Genomic DNA, 21,616 nt, shown 5'->3' on the forward strand with positions numbered 1-21,616 from the left:
TACAGGAGTGTCTTTCATAATTGAAGCTCAAATCTGACCAGAATTCATACTATTATTGTTTTACCTTTTTTCTTTTTTTCTGCTAAGCCCTCTCCTGATTGTTTATTCTCTTGATTTTAAGAAACTGAGCTGTGTATTGTAGCAGGGAAGAGGTAGTGGTTACAGCAAAAGGAAAGGAACAGTTCTGATCCTGCGTTCAGTCCCAGTGAATTACCCACTCACTGTGCGATTGCAGGCAATCATTCCACTTCTTTGTGTGTTAGATGACCCAATTGTACAACTAGGTAAGAGCAAACATTAGTCACCAGTGTAAGTCAGCATTTGAGTGGAGATGTCATATGGGCCCGTGTGTGCATGCACATGTACGTGTGTATATCTCTCTATATATATATATGCAATTGATAGCTTTAATGTACGTATTTAGTATGCTTTGTTCTCCTTCGGAATAATTGAGGATAAGAGACTTGTTTCAAATGAAACAATGTTTAACATCTGTATGTTTTGAAAGCACTGTATCTCCAGATACAGGTTGAAAGCATGGTCTTCATATGTCTGCTTTTGTTAATATTTCAAGTTATTTTCATTTTAAATATTTGTTTTCAGACCACCCTTCTGGTGTCCCTATGGAAGCAGCTGTTTCTATCTGAGACTGGGACCGTATGCAGAAGTTGAGGAGGGGGATGGCTTGTCCTATTCATGTAGCCTGCATACTTCTGTTGCTAATACTTGGGTTGGTCACCCCAGCTGCCATCAATCATGAAGACTACCCTGCTGATGAAGGCGACCAGACCTCAAGTAATGACAATCTGATCTTTGATGACTATCGAGGGAAAGGCTGTGTGGATGACAGTGGCTTTGTATACAAACTGGGAGAACGTTTTTTCCCGGGGCATTCCAACTGTCCTTGTGTCTGTACTGAGGATGGACCTATTTGTGATCAACCAGAATGCCCTAAAATCCACCCAAAGTGTACTAAAGTGGAACACAATGGATGCTGCCCAGAGTGCAAAGAAGTGAAAAACTTTTGTGAATATCATGGGAAAAATTACAAAATCTTGGAGGAATTTAAGGTATGAGCCATCTTAGTATTTATTCAATACTAGCATGTTATATGAACTTTAGTGGTCGGACTTTCAGAGGCACTCGATATTGGCCTATCTCTGCTCCCACTGAAGTTAATGGTAAAACTCCCATTGATTCCAATGGGAGCAGAGTTAAGCCAATGCTGAGCTCTTTTCAAAAATCCCACCCCAAATTTGTACAACAAAAAATGCCGGTTTAGTGCTCAGAGAATTAATATTTACAAGAACATCAAAGTATGTAACTGTCGTTAGCATTTGGACTTGCTATGTCTGGTTAAATAGTGATAATCAAGTTCACTAGTAGTTAAATTTCCATGCAGGTGACTTTAAAATAATGGGAAGTATATGGCTCAATAATTGATCATAACTGTCAAGTTCCTATTGGGAGAATTGGGTTGAAAGTATTCAGTGGTACTTTTGAAAGAACCCTTAAATGTAAGACCAAAACATACTTTCAAAAAATCTTTACCATTAACGCAACATATATTTGTGATTTTAGTAAGTTAGATTACAGGTTTTCCATTAAGCTAAGGAAAATGCCATACTTCTGTTGCAAGTAGCATCTAGAAAAGAATTGAGACTATACCCAACACATGAATTTATAGTCCTAGAACATGTGGCCTCCAGATTCATAGCTCAATAATGAAGACTTGCTTTGAAGCGCAACCTTTGACTCTTCATGGGTATAAGCCTTATCCCTCTATATACTTGACAGTTTCTTTTCTTCTCTGGCAGTGAAAATACTTTCACCTCAGTCTTCGTATTTTCCAGCATTTCAGTTACACAAGATAGAACTTCTTTATTTCCAGATAGTATCTTCTCTTGCTGTTGTTACCAGTAGTAAACAGTATATTGTTTAGTTTTTCTTTCATGGGGGATTTCCCATCTACCCATAACTAGCATTAGTCAGAATAGGGCTTGTCTTCACAATCGGGTAAGTCAACCTAAGTTACGCTACTCCAGCTATGTTCTCCGGTCAACTTCTCTTACTCTTCTTGGAGAGCTGGGCAACCAGGGAGTGCTCTGCCGTCAATTTAACGGGTCTTCACTAGACCTGTTAAATTGATCCCTGCTGCATTGATTGCAGCAGCGTTGATCTCCCTGTAGTGAAGTCCAGCCCCTAGAAGCAGCCTAATAGCTTCATAAGGTGCCATAGTGCATTAGACACTGTGACAAAGTTCCTCCTCTACCTTGGTGGGTCTTGCACTTATCGGCGGATTTGCTCACCTCGGAGATTCATGGCAGCCCTCAGTTTGGCCATTTTCGTGAACCCACAGTCCAGGTCGACTCCTCCTGTGTCTGATCAGGAGTTGGGAGGTTTGGGGGAACCCGGGTCCACCCTCTACTCCGAGTTCCAGCCCAGGGCCCTGTGGAATGCAGCTGTCTAGAGTGCCTCCGGGAACAGCTGTGCAACAGCTACAACTCCCTGGGCTACTTCCCCATGGCCTCCTCCCAACACCTTCTGTATCCTCACCATGGGACCTTCCTCCTGGTGTCTGATAATGCTTGTACTCCTCAGTCCTCCAGCAGTATGCATTCTCACTCTCAGCTCCTAGGGCCTCTTGCTCCCAGCTCCTCACACGCGCACCACAAACTGAAGTGAGCTCCTTTTTAAACCCAGGTGCCCTGATTAGCCTGCCTTAATTGATTCTGGCAGCTTCTTGATTGGCTGCAGGTGTTCTAATCAGCCTGTCTGCCTTAATTGTTTCCAGGAAGTTCCTGATTGTTCCGGAACCTTCCCTGTTACCTTACCCAGGGAAAAGGGACCTACTTAACCTGGGGCTAATATATCTGTCTTCTGTCATTCTCATGTAGCCATCTGGCCTGACCCTGTCACAACACATATCCTTGAAAGACTCATGAACAGTGTGTCCTTTGCTTTGCAGAAGAATACGACATGAGGCTGCTGATGGTGTGACCTGTAAAAACATATTGGAATGTTGGTAGCCTAAGAAAAATTAGTCCAACTTACTATCACAGGCATCATTCTCTGAACCTGGAAGATGGAACGTTACCATCTTTGGGTGATGCCTTCAAAAATAAGTGGCCTAGTGTAATTCCTGGGTCAGGGTCGAGTACACATGCTAAAATAATGTAAAACCTTTTCAGGAGAGATCCTAGAGCATAAGGGATGCCAAGTAGATCTTTATGTCACAAACCCTGTGCAAGAAAAAATAAGTTGTCACAGAACTAATGGTCACATTTTACCTTTATACTCAGAGAAACAATGAATGAGTACTTTACCACTGATAACACTAGGTGTATGTTTTCAATGTTATGCACTGAGATTGAGCCGCAAAACTTCAGTTAAAATTAATAAGATATATTTGATTCTCTGTTTATTGTGCTGAAACTTAACCCCCACCTGAACTGCATGCTAAATTTTTAGCTGGAGACTGATCAGTAGACAGAGGAGTTCCAAGATCATAATAACCACCCAACAACTAAGGAAAAGCCTATCCGATTGTAGAATGCCCCGCATCAAACAATCCTCAATGCAGGACTTCAGTGGAGACACTCCTGGTTCAATTTAGATCACAATCAAGCCTCCTCTTGCTCATAGCTGGGTTCCTGTGTAGAGCGGAGTGATTTTTTTCCTGCAAATAGCAAATTCACAAAAAGGTGCACTTTTAGGGGCACTGAAACTTCACAAAGTCAGCCACCGAACTGAAAAGTCAATTATTCACTCATCTCTGCTCCTGAGAAAGTGAGAGGGGATATACTGTGGAGATAGAGTGGCCCTTACAAGAAGCTTGCTTATGGTGAAACTCCAACTATACTGAAATAGCAAAGTCCTGTTATTCCTCAAGGTATTTCTATGGAGTTAAACTCTGTTTACAGTGCAGTACAATTCCGTAGATATGGGAAATCCAATTTTTTCTCAATCTGTTGCTCTAAGTGAGTACAGAGGCATTTGACTAGTTTTGGGGGTAAAAGAGAGGTACCTGGTGCGAATTGCTTTGTTACTAAGACTCACATTTTCCAAAATCTGACTTCCATGTTGTGGACACAATTAGTGCCTATAATTTTTGTGCACCCATAATAAACTATGCACAAATATGAGCATGTGGACAGCCAGCCACCTCATTTGTACCAGCTACTCACTAGCTGTCCAAATGTTGATATTTGCATGCCTAAAAGAAAGGCTAAGCTGAAATTCAGATGCAAATCTAGCTTCAAAAGTAGTTTGTATACTTTATAAAGCTCCTTATGTGTTTGTTACACACTGCTGGGGAGAAAAAAAGCTGTGGGCCACTGTGTTAACTCTCAGCCTCAGCAAGAGAGAGTTTTGCTGATGATTAGACTTGGTGTCAGCTCCCTGCCACATCAGTCTGTCTTTCTCACCAGCAAACCCCTCAAGGCTCTCCCAGCCCAAACCTCACCTAGCAGGAAACAACCAATGAACTCCAGCCCTGGAGTTCCTCCGAGATGTTTCTCTGCAATGCACAGCCTCTGCCACTGTGCATTCACAGAAGATATTAAGTTCACTGCTCTTTTAAAGAGTCAGTGCATCATAATTTATTAATTTAACTGGGGTAAGTATACCCTTCCCTTCCCGAGTAAAAGTGAAACAAGTTTATTGACAAAGGAGCAAGGATTAGAGGATACCAAGTAAGAGAGATAAAGGTAGAGATGGTTACAAGCAATTAAAAGCAAAAACACTCATCTAAAAGTCTCAAACTTAGTCTAGCAAGATACAGTCTTCATTCAAGATGGTGCCTCTCATCCACAGTCTCCTTTCCAGACTTTTCCTGGCTGACCTGTCCAGGATCCATCGCAAAGATCAAAACACTTGGTTTTTTTGTCATTTAAAGTGAAGAATAAAGACAGAGTCTCTCTGTGTTCCTTATATTTCCCAAAGGGATGTCTTTGTTTCACAAGTCAGGAAGGCATTCTGGAAAACTCAGTCTCCTGTGTCCAGTGCAGTAACCATGTTAATTCTCTGTCTCTCAAGTTCAGGAACAGGAGAACCCCTGCTGGTTTAACTCTATAGCTGTGTTTACTACTAACATGTAAATTGAGGTAAGCCCATATTGCTTTCTCTAGGACAGACCTGTTTGTCATCTTTATCTAGGCTAGGCTATCTTGTCTTAAACATCATATAGAGAAAATTCATCGCTTCACATATAAAGTTAACACATGCATTTTACAGTGATATTAATAATCAGCATGTTATTATCTTTCATATGGTACCTCACAAGGCATATTTTGCACTGACAGCATTGCAGTAGTGTGTAGAGTGTGAATACAGGGTGCCTAGGGTCGCAAAGTTATAGAAAGGCCAAATAACCTTTAAGAAAACCATGAAGACCTCGTGGCCCTGATGTGAACCTTACAAGATCTTCATGGAACTTCAGCCCAGGGTTGGGGATCCCATCTGGAGGGAGTGGGTAGGGAGGCTCTGGGCAGTACCCAGGAGCGCCTTGCTAGGCACTTAGGCGCAGAGTTGTAAAAGTATTTAGGTGTTGCTGCACTCAGCATCGTAATACCTGACTGGTTTAGGAGCCTGAATCTGCTTTTCAAAAGTGATTTAGGCACATAGATGTCTATTTCAACTGTCAATGGGATTTCGGCTCCTAAATCAGTGAGGCATTACAACACAGAATACAGCAATGCCAAAATACCTTGAAAATCTGGGCCTTAATAGCCACAAAACTGACCAGTTTCCAGGGGGTTGAGATGGCTTTTGGGGAGCAATGTGCAGGGGAAAAGGGAGGCAGGACCAGGTCAGGGCTTTTGGGAGGAGCCAGTCTTAACTCAGCTTACCTCACTACTGCAGGAACAAACCCTCCTCTCCCAGGCTGAGTTCCCAACATGGCCTTCCTTGGACTTCTGCATTAGTCCCAAAAGGCAGAATTCCCACCACCTCCAGCGGGGTTCAGAGAAGAGGGCAGAGCTCTATCCCTTCTACCTTTCTCCTTCCCTCATTTTTCATTCTCTTCCCATCTCGTTAGCCACTTCCTGACAGCTGCTGCGTCTAGAGCCTTCTTCTACTCTTTCCCCTGCTCCCAAGGTCAAACGTTAGAGTGACCAGCGGAGGTTGGTCTTTCCTTTCTCTCCCTCCATCCACGCAGTCAGAAGGTGGCAGTAGCAAAGGGTGGAGATGTTCTTCATGTGATGAGATAATATAGGGTTCACCCTATTGTGAGGTCATGTGGTGGCCTTCTGTTCCCCCACACCCATGTGGTCAGATAACCTTCTTTCTTCCCCACACATCAGCCGTGGCTTCAGTTTCAATTACAAATATCCAAGACCCGTGCCATTCAGTGCCAACCTAGAAAACTCTTCTAACAGATCAGGAGCTCTCCCATTTCTCACTGGATGGGGTGCAGGGGGGAACCCAACGACAACAAGGAAACAGCCTCAGGTTGTCATAAATGCATTTAGTGTTTTAAATTAGCATTTCCACATATGCACTTTTGTAGATTTAATGAGACAATGTGTCAGATGACTCTTAGTATTAATTAGGCAAATATGAAGGAGTCATGAGAAAATCAGACTGCAGCTTTTCTGTGTGCTTGGTGATTTTTTATTCTAATACATAATTTACGGAATAAAAGGAGTCATAACTCCCCCCCTATTTAAAATACTTTTTTATAGCATGACTATGATACATTTATAACCATAGGTAGGAGCATCCTTGAAATTATTAAGTTTTTACTTTGACGAATCCATTGTGTGTCCATAACAGCTTCTGTGCGTCCCATGATTCTTTCATCACTCAGGTTAGGAAGACACAGACTGATCATCAGAGTGCTCCTCTCTATGTGTATATATCAACACATAAAAATACTGTTTAGGAGCATTCATTGCTGGGGGATAAATGATCCATCCACTCTATACTGTCAGCCAATATGGTGCAATAATCAGTTAGTACTAAGGCGAGGCAACCATGAGGAAGAGAAGTGAGTAGGTCTTGCTTCCTTCCTTCCACTTCCATATCAATGGAGGATCTGCTCCAGGGACACTGGGGCCCAGAGACCTCCTGTCCTGCTATGTGATCCCCCTCCTTCCCACACAGATATTACTCACACAGCTCCAATGGCAGGGCCTTCCCACCTTGTATTCATGTCTCCTACGGCACCAGCTCACCACCAATGCTCTGAACCTAGGAGCTGCTCAGAGGGTTGGCAAGCCTGCCTACCCAGCACAGTGGCTCACTTCTCCAGACTCATATGGACCAGAACTCCAGGAGTTTGGGGCAGCTCTCCCCACTCCTCAGTACAGACACTCCTTGTGTGCTGCAGGGTGAGCTACCCCAGTCTCATGTTCCAACTCAGCCAATCTCCACCAACCACAGGATCTCAGGCTCTACCAGCTACTGACTGACTCTTACATCTACCTGCTTTGTTTAACATGTTCTTACTGATACCCTTTCCCTGCCTTGCCATACCACCTCCACTCATCCTCCTGATCCTTATCTATCCTTCTTCTTCTGATACCTGTCCCCAGCCCAGCATTTCTTATCTCCTTGTTCCTCTCCTGTGTTCTCTGCCACTCCCATGTAACTTCACCCACTCTCATATTCCTCACCACTTCCTTTAGTCTCATTGTCTCAAACCCATCCCCCAAAAGAATCCCTAAGTAGCCAGTAAACATTCATAATTTGTACTGGGCCTAGAATCATAGGATTGTAGCACTGGAAGGGACCTCGAGAGGTCATCTAGTCCAGTCCCTTGTACTCAAAGCAGGACTAAGTATTATCTAGACTAAGCATGACCAAGGGGTGAAAAAAAGAGAGTGAAAATAATCCATTACCACTGTGGGATCTTCCATACCATCAGGATATGCACATGACTGAGTTAACACAGGATGTGAAATCCTGGCATCACTGAAATTAATGGCCAAATTCCCACTAATGTTAATGGAACCAGGATTTCACACATGCTGTTTTACTGTCAGCCTCATCCTCCCACCTCAACTTCCCCCATCTCTTCTTAAATTCACTTGTGTCATGTCTGAAATTTGGCCCTGATCCTCTAGTTGACTATGCATGGATATACCGCTGTGCTCTGTTGGCTTGGGTTTAACACAGCAGGCCAGAGTTCATGTCTTCTGGTGCAGTCCCTTGTCCAGTGGAGTTGCAATCCTGATTGGGACCTTTTGGGTGGTAATCCAAATACTAAGTAGTAATAACTGTATTAAGTATGGCTTTGTAAAACATTAATTATTAATTTATTTGGGGAACATTTACTTGGGAATATTAACGTCTGTTCCATTGTTAATTCTTTTTAAAAATGTTTTGTTAATGCAAATGTACTCATAATATTTTGGAAGCTAGGTAGTACCTTTTATCAAACTGTGTCAGTGCACAGCGTACGTTATTCAGGTATCCTCATGACACCCCTGGGGACTTGACAAGTATTAATGTCTTTTTGTTCTGTGTTTGTACAGTGCCTAACACCATAGGGTCCTGGTCTATAATTATGTTCTATGCACTGTGATGATGATGGTAATACTAATAATAATTAATAATGTTCATTCTATCTTGGAGTAAGATGAGGCACAGAGAGTTAAGTGATTTTTTTCCTACAGTGACTGCCAGAAACAGAATTCAGATGTAGTGACACCAAGATCCCTTCTCTAACCATTAGCAACTACAATAAGTACAGCCTTATTGAATGTTAATTAAATGCACATTTTGGAACCTTAGCAGACTGTTACCAATTGTATGATATTGTTATACCAAGATGAATCCCAAAACTGATATACAAACTGCCTGTCACTCGAACTATAGTTTGTTTAATCAATGTCTGCATTATATTTAAAATTCTTAGGTCAGACTTCTCAGATCTATTAACTGCCTAGGGGACTTCTATTGCACATTCCAAGCTCCTTCACTGCACAAAATTCCCATTGATTTCAAAGGGATTTCTGCACTCATTTCACGTGCAGGCTATGTGATAGAGATGTGCAGTGTGGATGAGAGAGGAAAATATTCGCGGCAAGTTTAATTTGAAAAGCGATGATCATTCCTCCTCAAACTCAGCCTTTCCCAAGTAAATCTAATAGTCCAGTTGCCGCTTTGATGAGCATTCTATATTTTAAAGTGGCACAAGAGAACAGAAATATGACATCTTAAATCCGAGAAGCTTCATTAGTCTGGTAACGAATTTTCCATACAGAGTTTGCCTCCTCCTTTCATAGCATGAACATTCAGTGTCAGTTTCATGTTGAACCTTGGAAAGCACTCAGATCAAAGGAGGCTAATAATAGCAAGAGCAAAGGTTATTAAAACCTTTTGGCAGTGTGCTGACCAGTGATTCAAGTCACTAGTAATTTTCAGATACCTGTTTGTAAATTACAAGAAACTGATTACTAACAAGGTCAGCACAGGGCCTCAATCTTAATAATTTTTTTCCTTCTTAGATGCATTCAGCAGTGATTTTGCATTACAGCTTGAACAAATGAGACCTTTTTCTTATATGTTCAGCAATTTCACGTGCTGCTAGAAAATCATAGTACAAAAGACATTTCAATAAAGTGCCTATCCTTTAATAAAAGGAGCCATGAACAATGCTAGCTTGCAAGATAGCACACAGCCACTGAAATCAGATAGAGGAAACAGAATGTCAGACAAATGGAAAGGTATGATTTATTGTCTCCCTCCTGGCAAAATTACAGTGACAGTGTCTATGCAAAGGTATCTGAAATTACTGACTTACTGTATTTCTGTCATAGTTTATACAAAAAATACATAATAAAGTAAAATGGCATGACATATTCTGAACTATAATAATACCTACTTTAAAAGTGTGCTGTGTTTTTAGGTACTGATGGTGTATATATATAATGTCTATTACATTATACGCGAGTACAGTATTGTAATATAATTTGATGTTTCTGTTACCAAGTCCAATAGTAAATGGGGTGTATGCTGCTCTCAGTTAGAGGGGTGTAAATCTGGAATAATTCCAGTCACTTCATGTTGTTATTATTTATTTATATTACAGTAGCATCTAGAGGCCCCTGCTGAGTTCAGGCCCCCGTTGTGCCAGGCACTGTATATACACATAGTAAAAGACAGCTCCTGCCCCAAAGAGCTCACCATATAAATAGATATGACTGAAAAAGGAAACATTATCATCCCTACTGACAGATGGGAAGCTGAGGTGCAGATACCCATGGGGGGAAGTTTTTAAAGGTGTAGATGGGAGTTAGGTGGCCAAGTCCCATGGGTTTTAAATGGGAGTTGGGCCTACCTGGTCTATGTAAATCTCCCCAGCTGACTTGCCCAAGGTCACAGAGACAGTCTGTGGCAGCACTAGGAATCAAACCCATGTCCCCTGAGTCCCAGTCCAGTGCCTTAACCAAAAGCCCATCCTTCCTCCTTGTGGCAGAACAGAGGAGGATTTGGTCTGTAACCTTATGCCCATGTGTTTGGGTTTTTCCCCACTAAATAAGACCCAGGAATGAACATGTGGCCATCACTAGTATCACTAAAAGCTGCATTTTCAGAAGTGTTCATTCATTTTGTATGCCTCGACTTGTGGGTGCCCAACTCGAGACATCTGCTCCATTAAATAAGCCACTGGGTCTCCTTCCAAACCTGCTGGAAGACAAGGTATCTGCTCAGAGAAGACTTGTGCCACTATGTAACCCACACACCTTCTGGGTGTGGTGTTCTGTCCCATCTGGTGGCACCGAGACCACTTAGAGCAGGGGTGGGCAAACTTTTTGGCCTGAGGGCCACATCGGTGTTGCACAACTGTATGGAGGGCTGGGTAGGGAAGGCTATGCCTTCCCAAACAGCCTGGCCCCCGCCCCCTATCCGCCCCCTCCCATTTCCCCCCCCTCAGAACCCCCGACCCATCCAACCCCCCTGCTCCTTGACTCCTGACAGCCCCCTCCCAAGGCCCCCCACCCCTAACCACCCCCCGGGATCCCATCCCCTATCCAACCCCCTCCCACGCTCCCTATCCCCTGACTGACATGACCCCTATCCACACCCCCACCCCTAACTGCCCCCAGAGACCCTACCCCATCCAACTCCCCCTGCTCCCTGTCCCCTGACAGCCCCCCCCAAACCTCTGCCCCATCCAACCGCCCCATGCTCCCTGTCCCCTGACTGCCCCGGGGACCCCCTGCCCCTTATCCAACCCCCCCCCCGCTCCCTGCCCCCTTACCATGCCGGAGCCAGCCATACTACCATGCTGCCCGACAGAAGCAGTGGGCCAGAGCGCTGCGGGGGAGGGGGGACAGCAGGGGAGGGGCCGGGAGCTAGCCTCCCCGGCCGGGAGCTCAGGGGCCAAGCAGGATGGTCCCATGGGCCATAGTTTGCCCACCTCTGACTTAGAGAGATAAAATGAGTCTGCTCTACAGCCTTAACTAACAGCCAGTTGGCTTTTAGCTCATGCGGTAGAGGCTCATGCACTAACCTCTAGAAGTCCCCGGTTCGATCCCGCCCGCTGATGACCAGGGTCTGTCAGCGTTACACCTGCACTGGCTCTGGCCCTAGCAACACCCTCATCTCCACAGGAACCACGCTGCTAGGGATAGATCCAGGGAAGAACACCTAGCATGCAGCTGTTCCCAGGCACACCAGAGAGAAGGCTACATGGAAAAGCTAACCTAGCCATAGGCTGTATTATCATTCCTGATTAAGGGCAGGATCATATGGGGTATCGTCCATGTGTCCCCTCAGCCCCACCCCAGAGCCCGCACCCCCCGCCAGAGCCCTCACCCACAACCCCAACCCTCTCCCCCACTAAGTGCCTTCCATGAAGGCCTAGAGGTGGGGGAGTCCATGGCACAAAGAGCTGATCCCCTCTCCAGGAGCGGGGGTTCCCCTTCTGTGCCTAGATCTGGCTCTTTATTTTTAATCATTTTTTTCATGAGTCTTATCAAAACGTTTCAGTTCCTTAGACCGTACGGCTGAAATCTCATGATTCATGAAGAGAGTTGTAAATATAGAGCTTTACATACTGTATGTCATCGGGACCGATCCTGCCATCAGCCTGTGAGCACAGCTCCTACGGAAGGAGATGAAAAAGTAGCGCAAGAATTCATGGAAGGTTTTCGGTACTGTAATAGAATGCTCTGAAAAGCGTAGGCGTGTGGGTTGATGGAGTGTTGATAGCTGCAAGTGCTTTACACAGAATTACATTAATTAAAAAGTAATGCCCGAGTAGATAATTAGCCTAGTGATTGTTTTTAAACCAAAAATTGAATAAATCATTCAATGACAGCTTTCAGTATGGTTGGTTAAAATAGAGACCATGTCAAGCTGTGATTCTGATTTCATAAGTCAGGGATAACTCTGTTGGAGCCTAGGGAGTTATGCCAGTGTAAAACCCATGCGAGTGAGAGGAGAATTGGGCCCCAAAACAGCTGCATAGGATTATAATGAAGGCAAGAACCACACAGCCAGGATCTCTGTCCTCTATTTTAGCAGGAGAACCTTGCTAACCGTAATTTAATCCAGGGCTATCTCTGGATGTTCGGTAAATACCAGTCCATTTCTTAAACACAGGCAAAGAATTCCAAAATCCTTTCAGAGAAAAAGACCTTTCCTTACCTTCCAGTCGTGGTCAGAGGTAATATCATCCCCTGGGGGCAGAAAAGACTTTCTCTGACATCCTTATGTGATTCCCTAAGGGATTTCAAACAATAGCAGTTGGAATTAGATGCCTCCCTCCCCTCCCAACCTGTTATTAATTACTGTTATCGCTGAGCCAGATTGCCCCCAAGAACTTCATGTGGCTCTCCTGCCTTCATGGCACTGTGCCCCCTTCGCCTCGGGTGTCTGCAGGGAGGCTGGGGAGACTCCAGCCCGCCCTCTGCATCCTCACAGTCAGAATGATCGGAGAGAAACTATGCTAGAGGATCCTCATGGAGCTTTCCTCCCTGACAGCCCTTCGCAGAGCAGAGAGATGGTGCCTTACTAGGGTGATGTTTAGATTGTAAAATCTTTGGATATGGGCTGACTTTTAGTCTGGGTTGGTACAGTACCTACTGCAATGGGGCCCCGATCCTAAATTTACCATGACCCAAAAAGTGAGGATCACTAACAGAGGGGGAAACCTCACTAATTATGTGGGGGCGGGGAGGCATATGCCCTCCTCCTCCATGGCTGCATTGCTTTTTCCCCGCACCTTCCCCTCGCTGCTCATAGGTGAGTTGGCTGGACTGAGTTTTCAGGAGGGATTTGAATGAGCACAGAGAGTAGTTACCAGTGTTCCCTCTAATTTTTCCCACCCATGTGCGGAATGAATTTTGTTATGTGCACCAATTGGGAGGTGAAGTGTCACACGTCACCCCCTTATTGGTGCATATAACAAAATGCATGTGGTGGGGGTGGGGCCGAGGGGTTTGGCGTGTGGGAGGGGACTCAGGGCTGGGGTGGAGGGATGGGGTGCAAGGGTATGAGGGCTCCAGCTGGGAGTGTGGGTTCTGGGGTGGGGCCACGGATGAGAGGCTCAGGGTTGGGGCAGAGGGTTGGGGGTGAGGGCTCCGGCGGGCGGATGAGGGGTTTGAGGTGCAGGCTTCCCAGGGGCTATGGTGGGGAGAGAGGATTCCCCCCCCCAGCTCTCTCTCTCCCCGCAGTAGCACCTGGGCTGGGTTGGGGGGAGAGGTGCCTCTCTCTGCAGCGACAAGTCCAGGGCTGGGTTGGGGCTGGGGGAAGGGCACCCCGGCCATGGTAGGTCCCAGCCATGGTAGGTCCAGGCTGGGTTGGGGCCGTGGAATAGGCATCCCTCCCCCTCCCCTTCCCCCTGACTCAGCAGGTCTGGGCAGGGGAGGGACAACCCTTCCCTGGCAGGTCGTGGCCGGGTGGGTTCCCTGAATGCCTGCACAGCACTTAATAGGCTGCTGTGTGGCCGTGCATCTTACAGGGAACATAGGTAGTTACCTATTCCTGAACTAATCTATGTTAAAATCAAGGAGACTTTCCCCATGAGAATTTTATTCTAGTATAAAATTGAGCCTCGCCACCCTCCTCTTTACCTTTTCCGAAATGTATTCGTTGGCATTTTATATAAAGTGTACAAACACTAGCCAACTGATCCTCTCTACCTCCCGCCCTGTCTTGTCGGCAGCATTAACCAGCATTTTAACAAAGGAGACATTAAGAGATAGAGGTTAAGTGACTTGCACAAGGCCACAGAGTCAGTCAGTGTCAGGGCTCCTTGGTCCTAGTCCTGAGCACAAACCGCTAACCCATTGCTTCCCTAACTTGAGTGTTCCTGCCTATTACAACACAGGGATGGATCCTGCAGCTCCTTTGAAATCAGTAACAGCTGAGGGCACTGAACACCTTGCAGGATTGGACCCATATTATTTTGGCCTAAAAGATACCCTGTACAGAGGGACCATTGTCTTCTGTGGTTTGGAATTAAAGCCCCTACTTATTCATCCTAAAACTCTGTTTGGTTTTGGTTTTGTTCTTTTTTTTTGACAGCGACTAACAATGAGTGTCAAATTCTGATCTCAGTTACACTGCTGTAAATCAGGACGTCAATGGAGTTATTCTGGATTTACACTGGTGTAATAATCTGGTCCTGTGCCCTGAATTTCTGGTTATTACTCTTGCCCTGGGTCCTTTTCCTCCTGTGTTTCCTTGGTTAAGGAAACATTCAGAATTTATATTCGCCATCTCAGTGGTTCTTTCTGGGTGCCCGATTTTACATAGTCTGACACTGAGTTCCGTCACGCCAGTCTTTTACCCATTGCCCTGGGCTGTTTAAATATTCTTGTACAACACTGCCATCCTTTTTAGTGTCATCAGCCTCTCCTGCCTTCATGTCATCTGCATCTCCTGCTACTTAGTCCTTCATCCAAACCACTTACTAGCAAGTTAAATAGGAGAAATCTCAACCTGGAGCCTTGGTGGGGTCCTTCTCACAACGTCATTCCAAGAACACTTGCTTCCATTTAAAAGACCCTAGGCCTGTTTTCTTCTCTTACTCTCACCAGTGTAAATAGGAACGAATGCCACTGTAGCCTGGGAGCCAGATTCTCTGCTGGTGTAACCTGGCGCATCTGCATTGATTTCAGTTAGCCCAATGACATTATGCTCGTTAAAATCTGGTGTTAAGTCCGAGCTGCCCCTATGGAGACCATGTGATGCTGAGCTGGGACAGGGATTGCTTGAGGGAGTTCTCATGCACCCCACTCCCTCTGCTTCAAAATTCACCTACCAATCTGACAGAAAACCAACACTAAGTCAAAGGAAGAACCTTTGGGAGTGGAAGCTGATAGAAGGAAAAGGAAAAACAACCTTCCCAGGAACAGCAGCAGGAAAGGACACCTCAACCCACCGCACTGGTGAACCAAACAACAGCATCTACCCCACTGATGGAGCATCAGCAGACGGAAGAACCCAATTCACCTTCCCTCACCCCCTCGACCGGTAACATAGCAGCAGCAAGACTGAGTGGGTTTTCCCGAGAGATGGAGGATCCAACCTGCCTCCTCCCCTTTCGCCAGGCTGCAAGCACAGTTGTGGCATCAGGGCAGTTCAGCCATACCATGTGCCCTGCGCTGAGGGAGCAGGACATTGAGAGGGGGTAAGTAGGTCAGTCTTCCCAGCCCACTCTCTGCCAACAGCAGCAGGGGCTAGTTTTAATCCCTTTCTCGGTCTCTCTTGCTCTTTCCAGCAACACTCTTTCTGTTCACTTTGGTGGGCTTGGGATCAGGCCCTGAAAGGTGTGTGTGTGTGTGTAGAGCTGTAAACATGGATTCATCCCCCCTACCAAGCTGGTGCACTGTCAGCAGCACCAAGGAACAGGCAAACCAGCAGCTCCCAGCCTCTCCTCAGCCCTGGCTTAGCCAACATCCCTTTACTTTGGAGATAAAGGGGAGGAAACAGCCAAGCTAAGCCAGCACCACTGACCAGGATCAGAATGAACTATTGCCACCAATGTATCCCATGATTCTTAATCACAGGGGAATCCTGAGTCGAATGTAAGTGAACAAGAGGACGGTATTCAGGAAAAATGAGTCCCATCAACAACAAACTTATTTAAAGCCAATACACAAGGCAGTGAGGGCCACAGAGAAAGAATGGACAAAACTCTGTCTGCCCTAGGCTGAGCTGCTCTAAATTCGTCCCACTGGTAACAGTCCACAAGGGGCCATTATACCATGTGGGGGATCAATGGAGTACACCAGCTGTCTGGGTTCACCTTTCCCACCCATATAAGCCAAAAGGGACCAGTGTGATGGTCTGGAGCTGGCTACATTCCAGCCAGGGATGCCCCCACAACACTGGAATCTTCAGCTGCCCAGATCCGGGAGCTTCATGGTCCCTTCATGCAGCCAGAATGGCACAAAAGAGTCTCAGGTCCAAATTCCTAGAATTCCTGGCCCTAGAATTTCAGACAAGAGTGACAAATCAGTCACAGATAAGACTGGACCAAACTTCTGGCAGGTGCCAAGAAAAAAACGAAACCAAGAGGTGGAGTTTTGTTTTGCCACTGTGAACCAGAGAGCCATTCACACCACAGGAATGTGTAAAAAGAAAAGGAGTACTTGTGGCACCTTAGAGACTAACAAATTTATTTGAGCATAAGCTTTCATGAGCTACAGCTCACTTCATCGGATGCATTCAGTGGAAAATACAGTGGGGAGATTTTATATACACAGAGAACATGAAACAATGGGTGTTACCATACAGACCATAACAAGAGTAATCAGGAAAGGTGAGCTATTACCAGCAGGAGAATGGGGGATGGGGGGGGAAGGAATGTGTGTGTGGTTGGCCTTCCTCAAGAGGCAGCAGGGCTAAGCCTAGAAGAAGAGCGAAAGATCCGGTGGAGATGCTGTTCTCCGCACAATCTCAAAGCACTGCACCCACACCACAGTGAGCCCATAGAATTTCCACTGCCATCTCTGCCCCCACTGAGTTATTTTCAAAGTGCTGAAAATACAGGGACAGGAGGCCTTGCAACACGCTTGACTCCAAACACTTACTTCAACTCAGCTGAAGGGCTGCGTTCTGGACAGTTCCCATGCAAGGGCACACGGGAGGGAGCTTGAAGGAACAAGGATTATCTCCCTTTTGTGGCCCTGCATAGGGATCAGCCATAAATTCAGATCCTCAGCTGGTGTAAATCAGCGGCTCTGATTGCAATGCAGTTACATTGATTTACACTCGCTGAGGATCTGACTCCAGTGTAGTAAGTCTGGGGAAGTGCAGACCTGAGGTCTCCTGGGCTTCTGACAGCAGATAGCTACCTTATAAGCGGGGGCTGAGGGTGGAATTGTGACCCTCCCCACCAACCAGCATATTGGTGTTATGCTACTGTCAAATCCCTGATATAGTCTCTTTAGCCTAGCAATATCGAGGGCCTGCTCTTGCCGCTCTTACCCATAGTCAGTAGTGTTTTACTGCACGATTAGTCCCTAATCAGGGTAATGCAATGACAGCAGCAGAATCAGACCCAGCGAAAACACAAGAAACAAGAATCAAAATTCCAAACAGGCTTTGGATTCACCCAGACTTCCAAAGAAGCCTTCCCTCTAAGGATGCTTCACCAGGAGGACCACATGCAACAATAGAGGGTGTTGCAGAATGCAATGTGGATCGGGAAGCAGATACATGGGATAAATTACTCATTCTCTTGGTGTCCTAAACCGACGGTACTTCACACGGTCCAGCCATATCCTGATCCCTGTGTTAGTCCCAGCGGTAACCTTTAGAAAGGAGACTTACTCCACGTGCGGTGGGCGGGTCCAAAATGAAAAAAGCTATCGGAATAGAAGCATACTAATTACAAACCCAAGTAATACAAACCGCTAGTCCCTCCAGCCACAGGGCTCTGTAAGTACAGCTGTTGTCAGGAATAAAATGATGTAGACACGTGTGTCTACATAAAGTTTTGCTCTTAGAAGAGACGTGCGGAGTCATGTTGAATAGCTTCCGTCAATGAAATAACGGACTCTGGATATGCAGGCTTTTGGGAGAGGCCAAGGTTGGATCCTCTCACGAAATTTGGTTCCCTTTTATCCGCTAATTGAAGGATGACGACCCAGACCAAAAACCAGTTCCAGGAGTCTTAGGCTATGGCTACACTACAGAGCTTACAGCGGCTCAGCTCGTGCAGATGTTCTAAGCTGGTGGGAGAGAGTTCTCCCGTCGACTTAATTACTCCAGCTCCCGGGAGCAGCGGCAGCTGCGGTGGCAGGAGAAGCTCTCCCACCGACAGCAGTGTCCACACCGGCGCTTAGGTGGGTGTAACTTACGTCACGGGGGGTGGCTTATTCACATCCTGGAGCAACATGACTTACACCGACGTAAGCTGTGGTGTGTACATAGCCTTAGAAATAGGTCAGCTGGCCAGACACATGGAAAATACAGCAAACCTAGCAAAGCCAATCATTATATGACCCTCGTGTTACACCAAATATGGGACCTGGTTAGCTCTTATGGTACAACCCCTGTGTGCTGCTCCCCCAGCCATTAAGCAAGCTTTACCGGCTAGCCTGGAATGCTTGCAGCATATGGAGAATCCCCAGTGGTGGGGATGCAGTCCACTGTTTATAGGAGGGGCATAGTTAGGGGAAGGGAAGGCGTGTCCCCCATAGGGGCAATCCTTGCGTGGCTGGGAGCTGCCATAGAAGTTCTATGTCTCTCCTTAACAATAGCACTCAGTGCCATGGGGGGGTGGCCAAAATGCTTCTGTGTTATGGCTTTTCCTAGCTGCTAAAACAGCCCCTTGTGACTGCGGGCAGCTGGACATAAGTTAGAGCAGCCGTTAGGCTGCTCTAACTTTTGTTTAGAGCTTCTGCATGTGGAAGCGACAAAGGTGGAATCAGGTCATCTTTGCTTCCTAGTCAGGTGCTGAACTGAGTACAGCTCAGCTGGATTTGAGAGTCAGGGCTATCATTTCTAGAGAATGTTTTACTTATTTTAAAGAACTTGTATGTTTATTCCCCTGTTCTTTCGGTTGAATAAATAATTCCTCACTGGTTGCTACATTTCAGTGGTTACCATGATAACCCTTGTATATATTGCCCAGTTTTCAGAGATGCTAAGCACCCTGTTGACTTGGACTTATGGGTGCTCAGTGTTTCTGAAATCTGTCTACTGTTTGCATCAGTCTCTAAAGTGGATTGAGTGCTTCTGAATATTGTGACACATGACACTACAGAGGGTCAGTCAATATTTATTTAATTATTCATTGCAAATAAATTATCTAACCATTTTAGCACTATTATCTATTGACGACTCATTTGGGAACCAGTCCTCTTTTCTATGATTGTATTTACTTTGTGTAAATATTCACCAGCTAGTTTATTTGAACACAGTTCAGCCTATGGAGGAGGGTGTGAACCTTTGTGATTCCTATTGTGTGAATGGCCATGTAAGTCACACAATATTGTAGCTGCTCTGATTGGATGTTTGAAACTTTTAAAATGAAAATAAACCAACAAGTAATGAATAGTGACTAATGAATACTCACATGCAAATAGCCGTGTTTGTATGAAGAACAGCCATTCCCCAAACATTAAGGTGAACAAAAAAACCCTCGGTTATGAATAACCAATAAAAAAGGGCACAAGCATGGCCAAACTGAAGTTAGTCAGAATTCAAATGGATGTTTGCAATGAATGCGATAATTCTAATATCCTTATTCACACTGAATATCTTCTACCTATTGAAGTCAATGGGGCTAATTATGTATTGTAATAAGTTGCTGCTCAGAATCTTGCAATATTAAGCCACCTCTAATTATAAATAAATAACCTACTATTCCATCCTTTCTGATTGATCCTGCTATCTTGACTAGGGTGGATGTCAAGCTAATCTGTCTGTCCTCAATAGTTTAACACCTGCTAAGTTTCTTAGGAGAAGGCACTCCTTCAGCTTTCTTGCAATCCCCTGCTATTCTGCCTAAGATCAGAGGCAATTTAAATAGCAATGAAAATTATTCCAATTTCAACTCCTGCAGTCATCTCTGATGAATGCCATCCTGTGTCGATGGTCTCTTTTTATATTCATCTCTTCCCATTTATAACCTACTATCTTAGTTGTAATGTGGAAGCCGTTGTGGCTCAGATCTTATTCATCTTCCTCCCTATAAATTCACCACCTGAAACTGTAGCTACAAAAATTATCTCCATCAGAACTGCCATTGTCCTTAGCATCATTAACATTTACATCTACGCTCCAGGTATCAGTGCACAATTTGACAGATGTCACCTTACCTTTTTCTGCACTTCCTTCTGCTACCTCTGTATAAAGCATGATTCCATCAGTAGATTCCGCAGAGGAGGTTTGACGGCAATTATCTATACGAGAGCTGGTACCAGTGGCTCGCAGACAATGAGAGAACAGGGAAACGGAATTATTGGCAGCCATGAAAGCTTTGGTGACATGCCACATCTTGCCTCTGCTTCGTGGGAACCGCCAGGGTGACAGCAGCATCCCCGATGGAGAGCAGGTCTTTTGAAACCAAGTCAAAATGAGTCCAAACCTAAGAACCACGTGCCCCCAAACCTTGGTAACGTTGGGAACTGGGTCCAGAATTTACAGCTTGCATCCATTTGGAGATCTGACTCTCTCCCAAGCAGTCCATGGCATTGAAACTGAAAAGGCTCCAGTAGAAACTGATACAATCACACAAACTATATGTTAGAGGAATTTCATAGAGTTATAGAGTCATAGATTTTCTGCCAGAGGGGACCACCTGATCATCTAGTTTGACCTCCTGTAAGGGGCCTCGCTGGGGCTCGTCCCTCTGCAGGGTGGTGGGGCACCACACCGCCTCGCTGCACCCTCTGTGCTGGGTTGGGGAATACCTAGTCTATGGCCCAGACCTTCAGGCAGGGCTCCGCGAGCAATACAATATAAGCCCGGGCCCTGGGTCAGGGTGGGTCCAGCAAACAAACAGTCAGAAGGCAGGCCCTCTGGCAGGGACTGAGCAAATCGTTCAATAGCAAACCTCAGGCTCCTGGCTTTGAGTGACCAGGGAGAGGGGAAGACGGCCACCCACGAGTTGGGTGACAGGGGAGACGCAGGCCCACCCACTCCATTGCGTCCCAGCCCGGGGCCCTAGCAGCTGCAGAAGACCCACTGCTGTGTCAGTGGGGATCCTGGCCGCAACACACTGACATGGGCTCTGGCAGTGCTGCAGCCAGACTAGGGTCGGCTGCCCCCAGGCTACTTCTGGACTCCCCCTCGTAGGGTACCTGGGTCAGGGTGGTATCCTCGGAGGGTTCCAGCACTATGGGTTCCTCCGGGTAGCTGGCGACGGGTAGGCTTGGCAGCTCCTCGGGGTAGCTGGCGACGGGTAGGCTTGGCAGCTCCTCCATGCACCAGTCGGCATTAGCTGGCCCGGCCAGTCCTTGGGTCAGCCGCGGATTGCCAGGGTTTTCCAAGCCAGAGCCAGGCCACAGGCATCTGGCCTCTCTGGCGGCTGCAGCCCGAGTGAGCTCTGGGTTTGGGCTTTTATACTTCCTGTCCTGCGCCTTGACCTCTGGGGGGATGGGCGCAGGTTCCACTGGCTCCACCCACTTTGGTGTCTTGGGAGGTTCTTCCCTCTGCGGGGTGGTGGGGCACCACACCCCCTCGCTACACCTTCCGTATATCA

At 46.1% G+C, this 21,616-nt stretch overlaps 1 protein-coding gene across 3 annotated transcripts in view; it reads left to right on the plus strand.

Annotated features, from left to right (window-relative positions):
* The window catches only part of VWC2L (von Willebrand factor C domain containing 2 like), a 122,689-nt gene that overhangs the window by 2,014 nt on the left and 99,059 nt on the right, over positions 1 to 21,616 (plus strand). For all 3 annotated transcript variants that reach the window (XM_074968109.1, XM_074968108.1, XM_074968107.1), the window contains exon 2: positions 604 to 1,070. In XM_074968109.1, coding sequence (XP_074824210.1) covers positions 660 to 1,070 — 411 coding nt within the window. In that variant the 5' untranslated portion in view covers positions 604 to 659. The remainder of the gene's footprint in view (positions 1 to 603; positions 1,071 to 21,616) is intronic.

The sequence above is a fragment of the Natator depressus genome, chromosome 11, assembly GCF_965152275.1.
Source record: "Natator depressus isolate rNatDep1 chromosome 11, rNatDep2.hap1, whole genome shotgun sequence".
NCBI classification, from domain to species: Eukaryota; Metazoa; Chordata; order Testudines; family Cheloniidae; genus Natator; species Natator depressus.